Source organism: Phycomyces blakesleeanus, assembly GCF_001638985.1.
Source record: "Phycomyces blakesleeanus NRRL 1555(-) unplaced genomic scaffold PHYBLscaffold_2, whole genome shotgun sequence".
Classification (NCBI taxonomy): Eukaryota; Fungi; Mucoromycota; class Mucoromycetes; order Mucorales; family Phycomycetaceae; genus Phycomyces; species Phycomyces blakesleeanus.
Genome location: NW_017265135.1, coordinates 2,762,760 through 2,779,723, shown reverse-complemented (window position 1 = coordinate 2,779,723; position 16,964 = coordinate 2,762,760). Strand labels below are relative to the sequence as shown.

At 36.3% G+C, this 16,964-nt stretch overlaps 6 protein-coding genes across 6 annotated transcripts; 1 reads left to right on the top strand and 5 right to left on the bottom strand.

Moving 5' to 3' along the window:
• Window positions 1–275: 275 nt before the first annotated feature.
• On the bottom strand, window positions 276–1,064 carry PHYBLDRAFT_4214 (hypothetical protein; the record flags this gene model as incomplete). Its single annotated transcript, XM_018440175.1, has 3 exons — window positions 276–626; window positions 694–791; window positions 851–1,064. Coding segments are annotated over 3 exons (663 nt in total), but the record flags the coding sequence as incomplete, so codon positions are not given.
• A 431-nt stretch (window positions 1,065–1,495) lies between these two features.
• PHYBLDRAFT_75728 (hypothetical protein) lies at window positions 1,496–2,111 on the bottom strand. Its single transcript, XM_018443091.1, has 3 exons — window positions 2,032–2,111; window positions 1,862–1,956; window positions 1,496–1,797 (listed from the first exon to the last, which is right to left on the bottom strand). The coding sequence occupies exons 1-3, from the start codon at window positions 2,093–2,095 to the stop codon at window positions 1,576–1,578; spliced, it is 381 nt and encodes a 126-aa protein (XP_018297980.1). The 5' UTR covers window positions 2,096–2,111; the 3' UTR covers window positions 1,496–1,575.
• Window positions 2,112–2,660: 549 nt separating this feature from the next.
• PHYBLDRAFT_139951 (hypothetical protein) lies at window positions 2,661–6,106 on the bottom strand (the record flags this gene model as incomplete). The annotated part of the gene is made up of 8 exons (XM_018430309.1): window positions 2,661–2,711; window positions 2,800–3,420; window positions 3,518–3,826; window positions 3,896–3,958; window positions 4,030–4,680; window positions 4,794–5,041; window positions 5,151–5,283; window positions 6,077–6,106. 8 exons carry the CDS (start codon window positions 6,104–6,106, stop codon window positions 2,661–2,663), a joined length of 2,106 nt encoding a protein of 701 aa, XP_018297979.1.
• Window positions 6,107–8,126: 2,020 nt separating this feature from the next.
• PHYBLDRAFT_162990 (hypothetical protein) lies at window positions 8,127–9,662 on the top strand (the record flags this gene model as incomplete). The annotated part of the gene is made up of 2 exons (XM_018434716.1): window positions 8,127–8,603; window positions 8,778–9,662. 2 exons carry the CDS (start codon window positions 8,127–8,129, stop codon window positions 9,660–9,662), a joined length of 1,362 nt encoding a protein of 453 aa, XP_018297978.1.
• Window positions 9,663–9,910: 248 nt separating this feature from the next.
• PHYBLDRAFT_139949 (hypothetical protein) lies at window positions 9,911–11,873 on the bottom strand (the record flags this gene model as incomplete). The annotated part of the gene is made up of 7 exons (XM_018430308.1): window positions 9,911–10,354; window positions 10,460–10,699; window positions 10,898–11,137; window positions 11,200–11,282; window positions 11,384–11,470; window positions 11,577–11,727; window positions 11,808–11,873. The coding sequence occupies 7 exons, from the start codon at window positions 11,871–11,873 to the stop codon at window positions 9,911–9,913; spliced, it is 1,311 nt and encodes a 436-aa protein (XP_018297977.1).
• Window positions 11,874–12,802: 929 nt separating this feature from the next.
• Window positions 12,803–14,797, bottom strand: PHYBLDRAFT_58979 (hypothetical protein; the record flags this gene model as incomplete). The annotated part of the gene is made up of 8 exons (XM_018440418.1): window positions 12,803–12,850; window positions 13,534–13,598; window positions 13,712–13,794; window positions 14,177–14,178; window positions 14,248–14,283; window positions 14,316–14,388; window positions 14,493–14,534; window positions 14,769–14,797. The coding sequence occupies 8 exons, from the start codon at window positions 14,795–14,797 to the stop codon at window positions 12,803–12,805; spliced, it is 378 nt and encodes a 125-aa protein (XP_018297976.1).
• Between the last annotated feature and the right edge of the window lie 2,167 nt (window positions 14,798–16,964).

Below are 16,964 nucleotides of genomic sequence, written 5' to 3'. Positions count from 1 at the left end.
TTCCAAACAAGAAAAACTTACCTGCTGCTTCCCATTCTTCTGGGCTCATTTCTGGATTAGCTCCACCTACAACACCAATTCGACGAAGTAATTTACCAAACTCTTCTTCTTGTGATGCTGTTTTGTAAAGATCATGAAAGTTCTCCTTGCGCTTCAATATCAAGCCATACTCTCCTGCCAATCTACGTGAGCTCATATAAGTACCTAGCTTGTATACACATTAAGAAGAATAAAATATATTCTCAGACTTACTTTTCCAATGTCTGCCAATTGACCAAATACTCTGGGCAGTCGACGGCATCCTCAAGATGGAACATATATTTGCATCCATACTTTGTAAATCCAACCTTTTTTCCACTTTCGTCTTCTTCAATACCCTCAAAATCAATGTGATAAATCGAATTTCCAAATCCAAATGAGCCTTTCGGCTCTGCACGCACTCGCTTTACGATCCAGTTGGCATCGGGAATAGTTCCAAAGAAGTAACCTCCTGATCTCAGTCGCGTGCTCACATTCTCCAACATCTGGCGAGCCTTTGTTTCATTTTCGAATGCATAATGAAGACAGAACTGCATTGACACAACGTCAAGCATTAAATCTGGTTTCAATTTAGGTGCAATAGGTTCCTGTGTGTGTGTATGTAAAGTGTTATTTACACGAACTATACTTCCATATTATCTCAGGATATCTTACCTGATAACAGTCCATAGCATAGAATTCCGCTGTAAATGAACGGTCGCGTAGAGTTTTGTAACGATCCTTCATTTGTTCGAGTGAGACATCAGCAATGTCTACATTTAGATCACCATGCTTGTTAGTCGTCTGATCTAATCGTAAAGAGTTTCTTTACCTGCTGCTACAAGATGTCTGATTCGTGACTTTGCCCATTTGATCAGATCTCCTCCTTTGCCACATCCCATGTCAAATGCATTATATCCAGGCTTAACATAAGTATTGATCAGTACACTCTTGACCCAGTTGTTGAAGCTTCGGAGACGGATGATCTTTGATTCTTTACGCTTTTCTACACCAACATCAGGTCTTTGGTTGTAATGCTGGGCTACACGATGTGCACCAGATGCAGCATCCGCATTATATGAAGTATGATTGATTTTGACATCGTGATGAGGTTCATCGTTTTTACGTTTACGGTCCATGTTATATTACTAAAAATAAAAATAAAACCATAAAAAGAGGAGTTAATAGCTATTATGCTTTATGAGAAAAGGTAATCTACACTCACTAATTCGCTCCCTTGCTCACTCACTCACGTATAGAATGTATAAGTATAAGTACAATAGGCGCAAGTTATATAATAAAGTGAAAAAACACAAATCACTTGAGATATAAGCTCACTATAAAATTTAGGCAAAAAATTGTGACCTTTAATAGTATAACTTTTGATACATGGCAAATTTTGAATTCATAAATATCAAGTACATTTCATCACCCTATAATATTAGGATATAGTTAAATATTGAAAAGAACATAGAATCTCGTCAATAAAAAGAAGAGGAGTTTCTTTATTGGTATGATTTAATGGAAAAACTGAATGCATGGATGGTCGGGGGAGATTTAAAGGAACAAGCCAAGGACGGCAATGAATACTACTATTCCTGTAACACTGGTTTTAGCAGCTCCAGATTGGGCAGCGGTAGCCTTTGGAATAGATTTGGGGGCGGCTGTTGCAGCAGGATTGGGACCTGCATTCGAAATAACAGGATGGTTGGCCACAGAAAGTATGCTGCTTACAGAACTATGGACAGCACTTGGAAAGGCACCCACTGCAGATGTAGCCTGTTATGAAAAAAAATCAGTCTACATTTATGAATCCTCAGCTATTTGACATTGTATATTCTACCTCTCCTACAAGAGAGCGAATAGGCGCGTTGGCAAGGATACTTGAGGCCTCAGCAAGAATACCTTGAACTGGAGTGCTGGCAGAAGGAGTTGAGCCTACAGAAGCAACAGTTTCTTAGTGAGAAAGGATATCTAAAGTTGAAACTGAAAATGGCTTAAAGGTCATCTTACTCTGTGCAAACACCAAAGGAGACGCCAATACAACATAGGCACCAATAGTAGTGAGTCTAACCATGACAATTAAGAAAACGAGGGTAATGGGAGTAAGAAGGTGTATAAAATTGACTGTTTTTTTTCTGCTTTTTTGTTTGCTTTTTTTTTTAAGAAAAAAAAGTTTAAGAAGAAAAGCCCTCAAATTCTTGATCTATTCAACATCTTTCTTTTCTTTCTTTCAGGTTGAAAGGCTTGATCTGGACGGTCTATTTTATTCTCCTTAGCTGCGGTGACCCATTCCAATATAAAGGAGATCTTATAAGGGGAGGATGAAGGAGGGGAGATGGGGAAAGGAGTGTATAGGTGTTTGGGTTTGTGCGCGTTTATAGAATCAAGTACTAATATATGTATATATATATACTGTTTAGCAGGTACTAAATAAATACACACCAACATACACATATACACACTGGTGGTTTAAACTTATTTTCTTTTATTTTTCCTTCGTTTCTTCTTATTTTATTGATTTATCTTTAAAGAAATACAAGAATATATATACATATATGTATGTATATATGTATATATATGAATAAAGGGGTGAAATAAAGGGTTTTAAAGACATACATTAATATATAGTAATATAAAGATTACTGTACTGCAAACTCATTCTCCATGTCTTCTAGATGAGCATGCAGACGCTGTTATATTTTCAAGTATGTCAGTATTGCCTTACTTTCTTTTTATAAATAACTTTACAATTCAATTTAATAATTCAAAGTTCATTACCTGTAACCGAGCACCAGTTTGCCAGTCTCTTCCTGACAATTCAAGTATTTGATCAGCAAAAGACAAGAGAGCCTCCTGCATGTAAACCAGCGCCATTTGTGGATTAACCATAATATTAGCTGATTTTGCCGTGTTCAGTTTAGTGATCTGGACACGGCTAGTCTCAATAACAGCCACAGTCCTGACCGTAATTTCAACCAGCAGACTTGTTAGATTCTCTAGCACAGTCTCGCCATCAAAAGGGTCATCATCATCCACATCTCTTAACAGACTAGGGTGAAACACTCCTTTTGCCACACTCTTTTGCCCACTATCCACCTCCTGTAACGTTTGAAGTGCGGCCAATACGCGGGCCATACTCTCGAGACATTGCATCAGTCGCAAGTCTGTACGTATCGCCTTTGGTACATTTATATTAGTTGGTGTGCTTGGCGTATTTGTAGTTCCTGCCATAAATTCAGCTAGTTGTCGTTCGTTAAGATAGCCAAGATTCTCAGAAATCCAATGGCCATAGACCGTGGCGAGTACTCGGCATCCGAAAGTTAATTTTCGAGATGGCAGCCCAATAAGTGCAGTCGAGCCACTTATGAACTCTATGCCGTGTAGAATAGCAGCCATAAGCTATATATATATATATATATGTATAGTATTATTATTGTAATGAATATCCAATGATTAGAAAGGGATAAAATTTTATCTATACATTTATATACAGTACCTTTTCGCCAAGCGCGCTATTGACAAGCTCACGCATATTTGTGACAAGACTCTGGGCCTTGGAGCATTCAGTGTCCAGCTCTCTCAAGAGACCAATGGAAAGACTATAAAACCACCCTTTGGTGGCAGCCAGCAAGTGTTCGTCTACAGGCATACCCATTGTCTTCCACTCCAATCCATTTTGAACGAGACATTCTCCATATAGATTATGTTTGTCTTCTAGAACAGACTGAAGATACTTGATGTCATGCAGCAAGTCGTTTGTTCGAGGGATAGTTTGAGAATTAAGATGCTTCATATCTTCTATGGACTAAAAACCAAATCAATTAAATCACATATTATCCTTGTCATTTACATCATAGACAAAAACTCCTCTCACCTGAACATAGCTTGCTAGCTTGTTGAGATGACCTTCACATTCTCTCCATTCAGGAAATATTTCCTTTATATATATATATATATCCATATAAATATTAATATATCCTCAATTATCATTTCTGTCATTACACTTACAGCGAAGGATAGTGAGTGATCTCCACTCAGCTCATCTGCAATGCTCAATATTTTCCCTAAATTCTCCTTGATTTCCTCATAGCGCTGTGTGTCGCTATTGGTTGGGTGGCTGGTATGCAGCTTCTGTAGACACTGTTGCAGCTGCTTCTTCTTCTCCTGAAACAGCAATTTGTAATCCTGCACACTGATTTGTTGTCGGTGTGCCTGCATCATTAGCCACTGGTCCAAATCAATTGCAGGTGAAAGGGCGCCACTCAATGAGATCCGTCGAAGAGTTGGGATTGGAGAAGAATCGCGTCCACTGGCGAGTGAGTGCATTGCTGTATCTCCCGATCGACGTGTCCCAAATGGTCGGGCACATTTACGATATACTCTTTGTGTTTGAGAAACAGGACATCCATTAGATGGGAAACCATGTATGGATGATAGATTTGATGTTGATAAGGCTGGTGATGTTTGTAATAGATGTGAAGGATCTTTTGTATCTGGGGTAATAAGCATCTCAATATCGTCAACATCTTGAGTAGATCGAGGATTACTGTCAGGATCAGTAAACGATAAACTTCGGGCAATATCATTTGCTAAATTTGACGAAATCTTTTGCATCTTTCTGTCCCGTACATCCTCAGCAATACTTCTTTTACGTTTGGACTGTGTGTGTGTGTTAGCTAAGCGGTCTGGCGTATGATCCAAAGTTTCTGGTAGTAAGATAATTCGTTAATTAATTCTGGATTATATATACTACTAATATTGTTGTTATTAACCCAATATTTCTTGCCTGGTTCTTTTCTCCGATCCAGTCTTTCAAAGGTATCATCAGTATGCGATGGGTTGGTTCGTTTGGATGAATGACGGATTTCATGGGGATCCAATAAATTGTCCTCTATAGTGTACATGAGCGAACCAGAAAGCATGCCCACGGGGGATAGGTACCCAATAGGCCAAGTATTACTTGGATGCAATTGGACCATTGGTCCTCTTCTGAAACAGTATGAATGGATGACATTCTCTTCTTCGACAGCGTGGGGAGTAAGAAAGAGAAGGACACAGAAAAATAAATCGTTATCTTGGTTAGGCTTGATTCATTGGACTGTCTCTCTTAACTTTGACAGTCCCATTACCTTGAATGGAATTAGCGGTCGAGCCTGGATAGGATTGGTCTTGGGTAAGTTCAAGCTTCTCTGGCGCTAGTTCTTTCAAGAAACCAAGAGGGCTACTGCTATAGTCCCCCTCTCTTCTGTAGCCTTCTTTGACCTACCTAATTTATTTCATAACTTTCTGGCCATTATATGATGCCTTTCAAAAACTCAAAGATTTAATATTACTCCAGTCTAATTACGTATTTTTTTTATCACTTGCCCTTGATATTTCTTTGTGTTACCTATACTTTATTGAAGTAAATTCGAATAAGAGTAGGTATTTCTTGATATGAATCTAGGATTTCCTGGAATTAACATGTATTAGAGTAAAATAGAACTGGCCTGATACTGTGGGATATATATTTATTCCAAGAATAATATGACGTGCGAATCAAACTATGTCTCGTTTCGAGGGCTGCACTGACACATTAAAGAGACTTAATATATGTATATATTTTACATATGCGTATTTACGATGATGAGCATGACTACGACTATAGGCTAACAATAAAAAGTGTTATTCCCAGTATATCTTAACGCTATATCTTTCAAGAACGGAACAATAAGGGGGTTGGTAAAAGACAAGGGGGTAAGAGTAATATTTTCATTTGCTATCGAATTAAAAATATAGACTGTATGATTTGTACGGAATAGGGTGGACTTTCGTATACAAGATATGTATAGCTATAGAATATTCCAAAAGAACAAGCCTTTGGTTTTTTGTCAATTCAACTCATAGTAATATAACAGCAACTGCAATCAAGTCCAATCCGTACTTATGGTACCAACTGGAAAATAAAATAAGATTTTGATATTAAACTAAATGGGTAAAACGTATTGAGTTTAAAACCGATCTGTTGTGATTTTATATACTTAATGTATATATCTATATCTATATCTATATCTACATCTACATCCATATCCATATCCATATCCATATCTATACCCGCCAATAGTAAGAGGCGTCTGTGCAAGTAGACAACATGTCTGGGATGCAGGGGGGGAAGGCGAGAGGAGGAGGAGGAGAATACAAAAGGTGTGGACCAAGTGAAAGTAGAGAGGGGCGAAGAAAGACATGGCTGGTGCTTATTAATTTATCTTTGTGTAGGTTAACTAAATCTGTTATACATAAAGATCTACAGGGTCTATGTAAATGTAATGAGCGTTTGTATATATGTTCAGTATCGAAAATGCTATGATTTTCCAGTAACAGTAAATTTTATATGCTTTAAAAAGTCTAAAGGATGAGAGTTATTTTGATAAAAAAACCAAATAAAGTTTACATGGTGTATATCTTTGTTGTCTTTTCTGCGAGTACATTCAAGCAACTTGACATGCTTAAAGGTCGGATCTCATAAGCGTACAAAATTTTTCTTTTAGTTTTCCTTTTTTCTTTATGGTATTTTCCTAGATAGCTTTTAAACGATATACTAGCGAGACTACCAATGTACACTCTATGAGTTAGATGTATTTCATCTAGAACATCAATGTCATGGTCTTTTATTCCTTTTTTTTATGCTTTTCTGACATACCTACCTAATTCGATACGTTATTATATCCTGTAAAAAAAGGGCAACCGCCTCAGAACTCCAAAAAGAGTTTTTGTAGAGTATCATGACATATTCTTTAAAATACTACTCGTACCTTATATAGTACATTCTATTATCAAGTAGAATAAGTCTAAGCTATAACAGGACCTTTGTCCTCTTGCATCTTTGGTTAGTTAGACAGGATAATACTTTTTTTGGACTGGGTCGAAATACAATTTAGCTTTTATGTTATATTAACTCTACACGCAGTATCCACCAAATTATGAAAATCATCTTTATAACAAAATAAAGTATACAGCTATCTGAAGATAAACGGCTTTAACCTTTCAGAAAGCTGGTTATTGATAAAGTTATATATATTTAAGAACAAAGCTGAATGTACATCTTGAATTCTGAATGGAAATGTCGAAAAGAATCAATTCACAATTGTAAAGAACAATCGTGATGAATTTAGATTGATCCAAAAAAGACATTTGATAAAATATATAGATATAATCTTGTTTTCTTCAAACTATGTATGGCTAATAAAAGAAATACAAAGTCTAATGTGAGCTTATAAATACTGTGTAGTGAACATCATACAAAGAGTTCGAAGCACTTGGAAAACTTTAAAGATATATTTAATCTCGACGGCTAATAGTTTAATAAGGTTTAACTACAATGGATAGACTAAAGGGCTATTTAAATGTATTCTATACATGTGTCCATACATACATACACATTTATTTACGAACATTATTAATAGCTATTTATTACTGTTTAGGATTGCCCATTATCAATTCATATTTTTCATTGAAACCAAGAAGTACTGTAGACTTTCTTTATATATTTTCTTTATTGTTGTCCTCGTGTTTTATACCAACTGTTTGTTGAATTGGGTTGTCTTAGCTAGGCCTTTTGTCTTTATATTTGCTATTTTTCCCTTACTATTCACAGAGCTATGTTCCCAAAGACATCATAAAATAACAACAGAAACATGGATAAACACAAGTATTGAAATGCTTAATTTGATTCTTGATCTTTGACACACTAAAAAGAAGAACAATAAGCTTAGCTGATTTGGTATACAGACACACCCAAGAGGAGGGGCATGGTTAGATATGATGCAAACGGAGGTATGATGGGGAATGCGTGTCAGTAAGGAATAATATGAACAGACAAAAACAAGGCGATCCATTCTCTTTTCTTTTAACTTTCTTCTTCTTCTTCTTTTTGACCTGCTCGTGTATGTCCTTGGATTGCTGTGCACAAACCCCCAAAAACCCCCCTTTTCATGTACCCTTTGCACTTTGGTCTCACTTTTGAAATGTATTCCGATTCAAATCTCTCTTCTAGACGATAAGCAACAATAAATAAGACCAATCGCCACAAACCTCCTCTCATCCCCTTCTCTTCCATCCTTGCTTTCATGACCCTTCTTCATCCTTCCCACAAAAAGTCGGTTGCCTCCGGTATTCGCCTCGCGCCTTCCATAGAAAGAGCACAGGTAGTGGACATAGAACATCGTCCAGGCCATCAGACTTGGTACAGTATTCAGGTCGTCCCTCAGAAAATCACTGTTCGGTCTACTCCCGGTTGTGCCGATTCCACAACCCGTAGTACATACATAATCACTCGTCGTTACGAAGACTTTCGTCAATTCGTCCAACGACTTTATCAAGAGATTGGTGTCGAACGTACCCTTATCGCGACTATCTTACCAGCTCGCTTCCAAACTCCTCTTCCTGCAAAAACTTGTTTTGTAAAACCAGCCACTCTCCCAAAACTTAAACGACGAATTCAATGGCTCCCCAACAAATACACACCAGAAGACCGTCGAATTGAACTAAATGCATTTCTTGTCAGTCTCTTTACTCTCCCACCGTCAATGACCCATTCTCTTGCTGTAATGGAATTCTTTGGCCTTCACAAAGCAGATGCTGAACAAGCAATAATTCGACAACGTCAGCAACGACAACAACAGCAGCAGCAACAGCAGCAGCAACAACAACAACAGCAGCAGCAGCAGCAGCAAAGACAACAAGTAAGACAACAACAGCAATTAAAGCAACAAAAGCAGGAGATTCAACAGCAGCAGGAGATCCTCAATCGATCATCTTTTGTACAAAAACGTAGTCGACTTCGATCTCACACAGTATCCATGCGGCGAAACACTCTCCGCCATTCCGTCCTCTGTCGATCCCTGTCGCAGCCTGATCTCCGCTATGTCTGGTTGCCATCTTCTCGTCTAAGCACTCGAGTTCCGTCTCCACAATCCACCTCTTTACCAGATCCTCCTCGCCCAGTCTTGACTTCGGTTGCACGCTGGCGTACTCTCGGCGCCCGCTCCTTCCGAAAGAAATCCCCCCCTAGTCTCTTGTCATTTTACACAAATGCAACCCTGAGTCTGCCTTGGTCTACTCGTGATCACACCCTTTTGTTGGAAAATTCTCACTATGCTAACCACGACTTTGCTGATGATGCCACCGATATTGACCCCGATATTGACCTTAATGTGAGCATTGACATACATGTCGCTCCTCCTACATCGAAAGAGACATCAGCTGAAATGTCTACATCAAGCAACAATAATGTCGAAATAGAAGCAAATACTTCAGAAAATTTAATGGCTCCAAAGACACCTGTAAACACATTTCTTCGGCTCAAGGTTATTCGTGATTTGGATAATATTGTAGTAATTCAGGTCCAAAGATACACTTCTTTAGCTACAGTCAGAGAAAGAATTGTGCAAAAGCTTCTGACTAGTGATGGAGTATGGGAAGACGATGATTGGGTGTTGGTCTATAATCATGATCGATCTTCGGCTTCGAGTTATTTTGACAAAAATATTGGCAAAAGGCTCACCTGGGTAGTAACCGAGAATGATTGGCAACTGGCAATGGCCACTCTTTGGAACAATATGGATAAAGTTACCTTGCGATGTATACATGGACAGAAACTTTGAGAGATCCCTATCTTGTTTTTTATTATTATTATCATTATTATTATTTGTACATAGCCTTCACTCGGACAAAATGTTTCTTTGTCCTTTCAACTTATATAGAATCTCAGTAAATGAATAGAGAAAGTAACAAGAAACATTACTTTCCAGAATCAAAGTCTCTCTTATATATACCTCTTTATACATATTTTTTATTTTTATTATTTTTATTATGTAATATCTATGAAGTACACGCATACTTTTGTATGTGTTTATCTTTTGTTGAGAACCAAGCGTTCAAAATCGACTTTGCGCATACGAAGTCGCTTACGAATGACCTTATTATATTCTGCTCTTTTCTTCGTAACACGAACACCACTCATACCAGCCTCCACATCCTCCTCACTCAATTCACCAAACTGACCCACATTATTGCGGATTTCGTAACCATTCACAAAGTCCTTGGCCAGGATCGTTTTTTTGCTTTCAGCCTGGATGTGAGTGAACCCAATTACGTTCCCGTCTGCACAGCACACATGGACTGACCCTGAGTTCTCATCAAAAACAAAGGTTCCGGGTTCTAGAGGAGGATTATAATAGTAGGCAGGTGAATCTAGCGGCAGGAATACGTTGTGCAAGCTCATTGTGACGAATCTTTGTTTTAATTTCTTGGATCGCTTGAAACGTGAGAAAGTAAAGATTGTTTTGATAGGATACTTCATTTTAAAAAAATATATATATAACATAAAAAAGGTACATTTAGTTGATCCAATTGTTTGAATTTTTTTTTGTGTGTGTGTTTATATCTGCTTAGAACTTACTTGAGAGCCAATTGCTCTATGGAGTTGCTCAATTTGCCAAGCAGTCATAACGTCAAATTTAATATCGGCCCAATCTTTCTTTATTTTTGGTGCACTAGTAATCTTGGTAGGATCTTGTATTTTTGCGTTCTTTTTATGATAATCAAGCTTTCTCAGGGTTGAAACCAATAGTTTGCACCCGACATCGGACAATTTGTTGAGTAAGGAAGGATAAGCAGGAGCGACTTCATCTGATAGATCCTAAATAAAGCATGTTTTTTCATTTTTAATTTTATCAGCAATGTTTTGAATAAAGGTTAAAAGAAAATACGGTACAATATCATATAATATAATATAATATAATATAATATAATATAATATAGTATAATAAAATAAAACCAAGTATATTTCTTTTGTATTTCTTTGTATTATTTAATAGTCGTACTATTTATTATTTACCACTTTTTCTTGAGAAAGAATACGGCCAGCATCGAATGCCTTGTCATCGAGTTCCTGAACAGTAACACCCGTTACTTCATCTCCGCCAAGAATAGTATGTTGGATAGGTGCAGCACCTCTGTATTTTGGTAGGAGAGAAGGATGTACATTGACAGCACCTTTCTTAAAGGTTTCAATAACATGGGGAGGAATAAAGTAACCAAAGGAAACAACTACTCCCAGATCAAACTTTCCTGGTACCTATATAGAAGCTTGTTGGTTTTACGATCGTGCGCACATAAAAACAAGTATATATATGTTACCTGCCAATTATCCAATGTTTTTTCTTTGACAGGTGTATGGTGCACTGGAATATCATATAGGGTCGCTAATGCCTTGGTCTTACCTATTAACCACAAATACACCAAAAAAAAAGTACAATGTTGTTTAGGCAAATATCGCATATACATATATACGCATGTCTTTCATTATTATTTAATGACTTACTGGGTGTTAGCTCATTCATTTTTCGTCCTGTTAATCGATCAGGAGGGCAGACAAGTTCGATATTTCCAATACTAGATCCAGGCTGATCTATTATTGATCAACCAAGCTTTAGCATTAGAATCTCGATTCTTATTATTTTACCTATACTAAAATTCTTGATCATTTTAAAGCATGTCCATTTATAGTCATGTACCTCTCTCTAGAATTAATGCCTTGAGATGGTTCGATGCGAATTCGTCTGTTCCGAAAAACAAAATATCATGCTTTTTATTTTCGGAATCTCCTTGTGTAGTGGTATATAATCGTGTATTTGCCCAGGTCTGCTTCTGGCCTATCTTTCCAATCTAAGTATAAAAAAAGAAGAGAAAGAAAAGAAACTCAGTCTCAGGTACCAAAAGTGCTGTGATAATGAAAAGAGGCGTACGAATAGAATCGAAGGTAAATTATGTAGCGGTTGCTGAAAGGCCCTCCATGTTGTAAGTCTTAACATTACAATAAAAAAATGACAATCAGTCAAGAGGAGAAGGCACAATGCCAGGGTACAAAAAGCAAGCCATAAGTAGATAGAAGAACTGACAGCTGTGACTGTCGTGCAAAATTACCCTTTCAACATCATTGGCCACAGTAATTACTGGCCAGCGATCTTAAAGGCACAATGTTTCGTTATTAAGAAGTTCCAAAAAAGTTGGTAAACTTCGTCCACGCCGTAGTTAATTGCCAAAGGTGTACTCAACACAATTTTACGTATAGTTTCAAGTTTCAAAAACAAAATGATTGGACGAAAAGTATTTTACCGACGTACAAAAATCTTATGTCCCAGAAAATTGCTAAAGGTCCACACCCTCTCTAGCCCTATAACTTTGCCATAATGTTGATTATGTATCTTTAGGGACCAGATATAAATATTGAACTTTACACAAAAAATTTACCTTTGGGTTGTCTGGTAAAATGGAAACGTTGGATCCCATCAGAAAACGTCAACCCTCTAAGATTAGCGGTTACTGACATGTAACCAATAAATAGATTTTTCTCTTGTTACTTTTTGCATTAAATTGCTGTATCAAGCGGATATTATATAAAAAAAAAACCCCTTGGAACAGATAGGTAGATATTTATTCAGCGGTACTTATAATAAGGCTATTGTTGTTTTCTTTTAAGGTTGAACACCCTGTATATGTATGGACACTCACAAAGAAACATATTGATCCCATTTAAAATTGGTCAAAAATAAAATGGGGTAGTCAATTATAAACTATGTACATTTTACGGATATTCAGTAGCCAATAAATTTTGCTTCATGGTTGAGGGCCCCTTTCTATCAAGAAACAGTAGTGATACTGTTTTTTTTCCTACCATAATGCAAAAAAAAAAGATTGTCTTAAACTGAGGTTGAATTGCTTTTTATTTTTTATTATTATTTTATTGCGCGGTAATATGATGAACTTGGGTAATTCGACCAGTTGGAGCCTAATCGATTGACAGTCCATTTCACTTATTAATTACTACTATGGTTGCTACTTTTTTTATATACATTTTAAATATCTCTGCTTGAGATTACAGTCCAAATAGTTGGCAATAAAAATGTGCTTAATGTTTAAGATATGCATATATAGTATATATCTATTAAAGAATACAGCATTAGAAAGCAGCTGTCTACTGTAAGGCTTACAAATATCAACTGATAAATAACCAATTCAAATGGTAGTAAAGGCTGTAAAAGGATATAAAGAATTCATGTGGTACGAAATAGACCAATTGTCTCACAGACCATTTTTCTTTTTGTTATCTCAACATGATCGTATGAGGAAACGGGCCACGTCAAATCTGATAATGAGCATAATAGTTTTAAGGGAAGTAAGAGGGAAAATTAGATAGATAATAAAAAGAAGGGCTTTTTACTTATTTACTTTACTGGAAAAGGCAAAGACATATATAAAAGTTTGTTATATTTGGAGGTTAAGAAGAGGAAGAAGATACATAGAGTATAAATTGAGCCTTGGGTTGAACGGTTATATTTCTTATGTTTTACAAGGGACCTCCAATGACTTGTAGCTGAATGGCTCTATATTACGTTTCTTGGAATCAGTATAGTATAAAGCTACTTGAACCAATTACATAATAGTATAGACCACAGCCTTTATTCTACTTACTAAATGACTGCGAATAGTTTCTTCTTTTCTTAAGAAAAAGAGAATTGTTACTTTGAGTACTTGGTCTAAGGGTTAGTGTTTTAAATTGTGTGTTTGTGTGTATATTAGAACTCTAATCGTCGTTGAATTTGTAAATTATCTCCAAAAGTACATTGTAAAGTGTCAAATACAAACTTACACTCGTACTCGTACTCGCTCACAGAGACACAGAAACGCTTGTGTATTTGTAGATAAAATATATTATGGGTAATCTTTGTACAGCTTTAAATACCAAGACATTTGCCTCTATAGGAGAATTTAGTTATATTAGCAATAAAGAGTGATGTATATTTGACTAGGCGACAGATTTATATGAAAAGGGAAGGTAGATAGCTATACATACAGACATTTTAATTCACATATTACACAATAGATCGGTGATCTATCCTTGTAAGACTCGAAATCATTTCTCTTCTCTTGTCTCCCCTCTAATTTCTTTTTCTTCTTCTTCTTCTTTTCCTACTGTGGATTAAAAGAATCATTACTCAAATTAACGTGACTTTTTTTATTTTTTTTACTCCACACCATGAAGTCCTTTTTTATTATTAGGATGACATTGCATATTAGTTATGAGCCGAGGCACTTGGCAATGTCCTAGTTTTACTACTATATATATATATATATATATGTAGATTATTACCCCATTTCTGTGCTCTACTTAAATTATCATTTTACTGTTTCGATTCTCCTAACGTGTTTTCTGTAAATTTTCTGTAATTTATATTTATTATTATTATTATTACTTGAAGGGATCTACCGATCAAATGAATGCATTTCATACGCAATTCTTGGGTGTAGCCTGTTTTTTCTTTCTTTCTATTATGTATATATTATAATAATTCTCTTGTGTGATTACATTGACTTAATAAATATGTAATTAAGAAATGTATATATACACAATATATAATATCACGCAAAACCCTGTCTTTCCCTTGATATTCACAGTCTGGATGGCATATAACCTAAGCAAGGAATATTAAACGCATGATAAATAAATCAATAAATGAAATTAAAGTCTGACTGTACTAATATGTGCGTGTTTTTAGCTTAGTACTATGAGATATCTAGAGTGTCTATTTTTGATTTTATTAGTTGAGGTCATAGGCTCTTTATTAATTGGTGTTTCAGTACAATACACAGGATGGTTTACTTTTTGTTTTGTATAGCTTAATTGATATTTGACTTATTAGCCTTACATAAAGATATTCTGAATATTTAAAAGCATATATACATAAATATTGTGTATATGTATAATAGCTTTATAGTAAGGGTGTATATAAAACGAGGAAGTAAACCTGCTTTGATATTTCGCTTATGTATTTGTACAACATCAGCTATATAAAAAGGCAAATATACAAAGCCATTGATGTTCTGAAAAGGTCGAATTGAACAATGGACACTGGCAAATTATACAATCATTTGAAGGCAATTTAGAAAAGGAATTATTTTAATAAATAAATAAAATATCCACCCCAAATCTCATGTGTGTTCCTCGAGAAAGACAGTCATTAGGAACAATAGGGTAGAAAAAGGATAGTCGATCAATAAAGATTCAAATTATATGTTAAATATAAAAATATATTAAATATATATTAAATATATATATTGCCTTTTTTTTTTTTGAAAATAATAATAAAAAAAAAAAGATCTGCTATCAATCAAGCACCTAAACTATTTTCTAACCTAGATGTTACACTGTCATAGTCCTTTAGAATTGATAGACTATTTTTGTAATTCTGTGTAGCCCTTTTTCAATTAAGTGTCTAATGAGATATTAAAATAGCCACAATTAAATACCAAAAATAAAATATAATTAAAATAAAATAAAATAAAATAGACAATGGAAAAGGAGAGAAAGACAAAGGCCAAAAACACCAGAAATTAAATAAGCAAATGAAAACCGTAATTACAAATCAACCAGAATCATCTAATGGGCCATGGACAATTGACAAATTGCATTGCATAATATTATTCTGCAACCCATTTGAATTAAACAATCATATTCTTCTGTTCTTACTATATAGTATATTTATTATATTGTATTATACTAAATTGTACTGTACTGTAGTGTGCTGTACTGTATTTGGCGGAAAAATTCATTGATTTAAAACGCCTCTTTCTAAGAAGTAAAAGGGTCATTCCTAGATACTATATGCAGAGGCGCAACAACGATAGTCATCTAAAATTCTACAGTCCCACAAAAAAAAAACTAATTAATGACCACTTCACCCAAATAGGCTGCCATGCTTGCTGTTCTTCCTTTCTTTATTCTTTTTTTTTGTTCTTCCCTTTACTTTATTATAGTCCTGCCCTTGTGTACATTCGATCAAACTCAAGTAATATCACCATCTCTTTCATTCAATGCTTTTTGATCGCTACCGAAAGACAAAGCGCCCCGACGATCCTCTAGGCCAAGTTCCGACTCTAAAGAAATCGAGTCTGGCCGGCACTCTCTTTCGAAAACTACCCCAAGCCCTCACTCGAAAGGGTTGGGCCCATCACAATCGACCAAACAAAAACCAAACCACAGCAGTCCTCACACAGCCTCGACAATCCCTATCCTTACCTAATATCACACTCCAAGCTGTCATTAACTCATCTACAAGCAGTATCCCAATTACTCCTGAATTTGAACAAACCCCAGACAACTCTAATCTTTTGAACATACAATCAACTTCTGGAGTCGGTTTACTCAGCCGTGCCTCATCTTCCACATTGAACACCGCCACAACAACAACCACAACAACCACTGGAGCTAATACAATCAAACTCGACTTTGCATCGTCTTCAATCCCTAGAAACACCAGCTCTTACGATATACTAGGAGCCCAATTGGACTTTGTTGCCACCAAACGAATGCTGAAACGACACTCGGCAGAACCATACCAACAAACATCGCGTCATTCGCTTTTTTCGTCTGGGCTTCCAGGCCTATCCGACAAACCTGCCAAAAGACCAAGACAGGCATATTCTAAGCGCCATTCGTATACCTTTGGGTGCTTGGCCGACAGTCTGCCTCGTTTGACGGTAAAGGAACTCATGATGTTCAACACCGTCGATATCGAAAATCGAATGGCCCTCCATAGACTCGAGGAACAAACCGTAGGACCTCAAAGATCCGTCAGTCACCAGATTCCTTCTCAGCCAAAACAATGTGTTGCACCCGCCCATTCGTTTTCAACATCTTCACTACGCACAAAGAAGGAACAAGAACCACCAGCTGGCACACCGCTCAAGCCAGACATGCTTTCTACTATGCTCGAAATGAAACAGCAGAATATGGTACTAATTGACGTCAGAAATCTGATGGACTATCAAGCCAAGCGTATATCAACATCCCTCAATGTCAATCTGCCGTCTCTATTAATCAAGAGATACCAACGTGGTGCGGT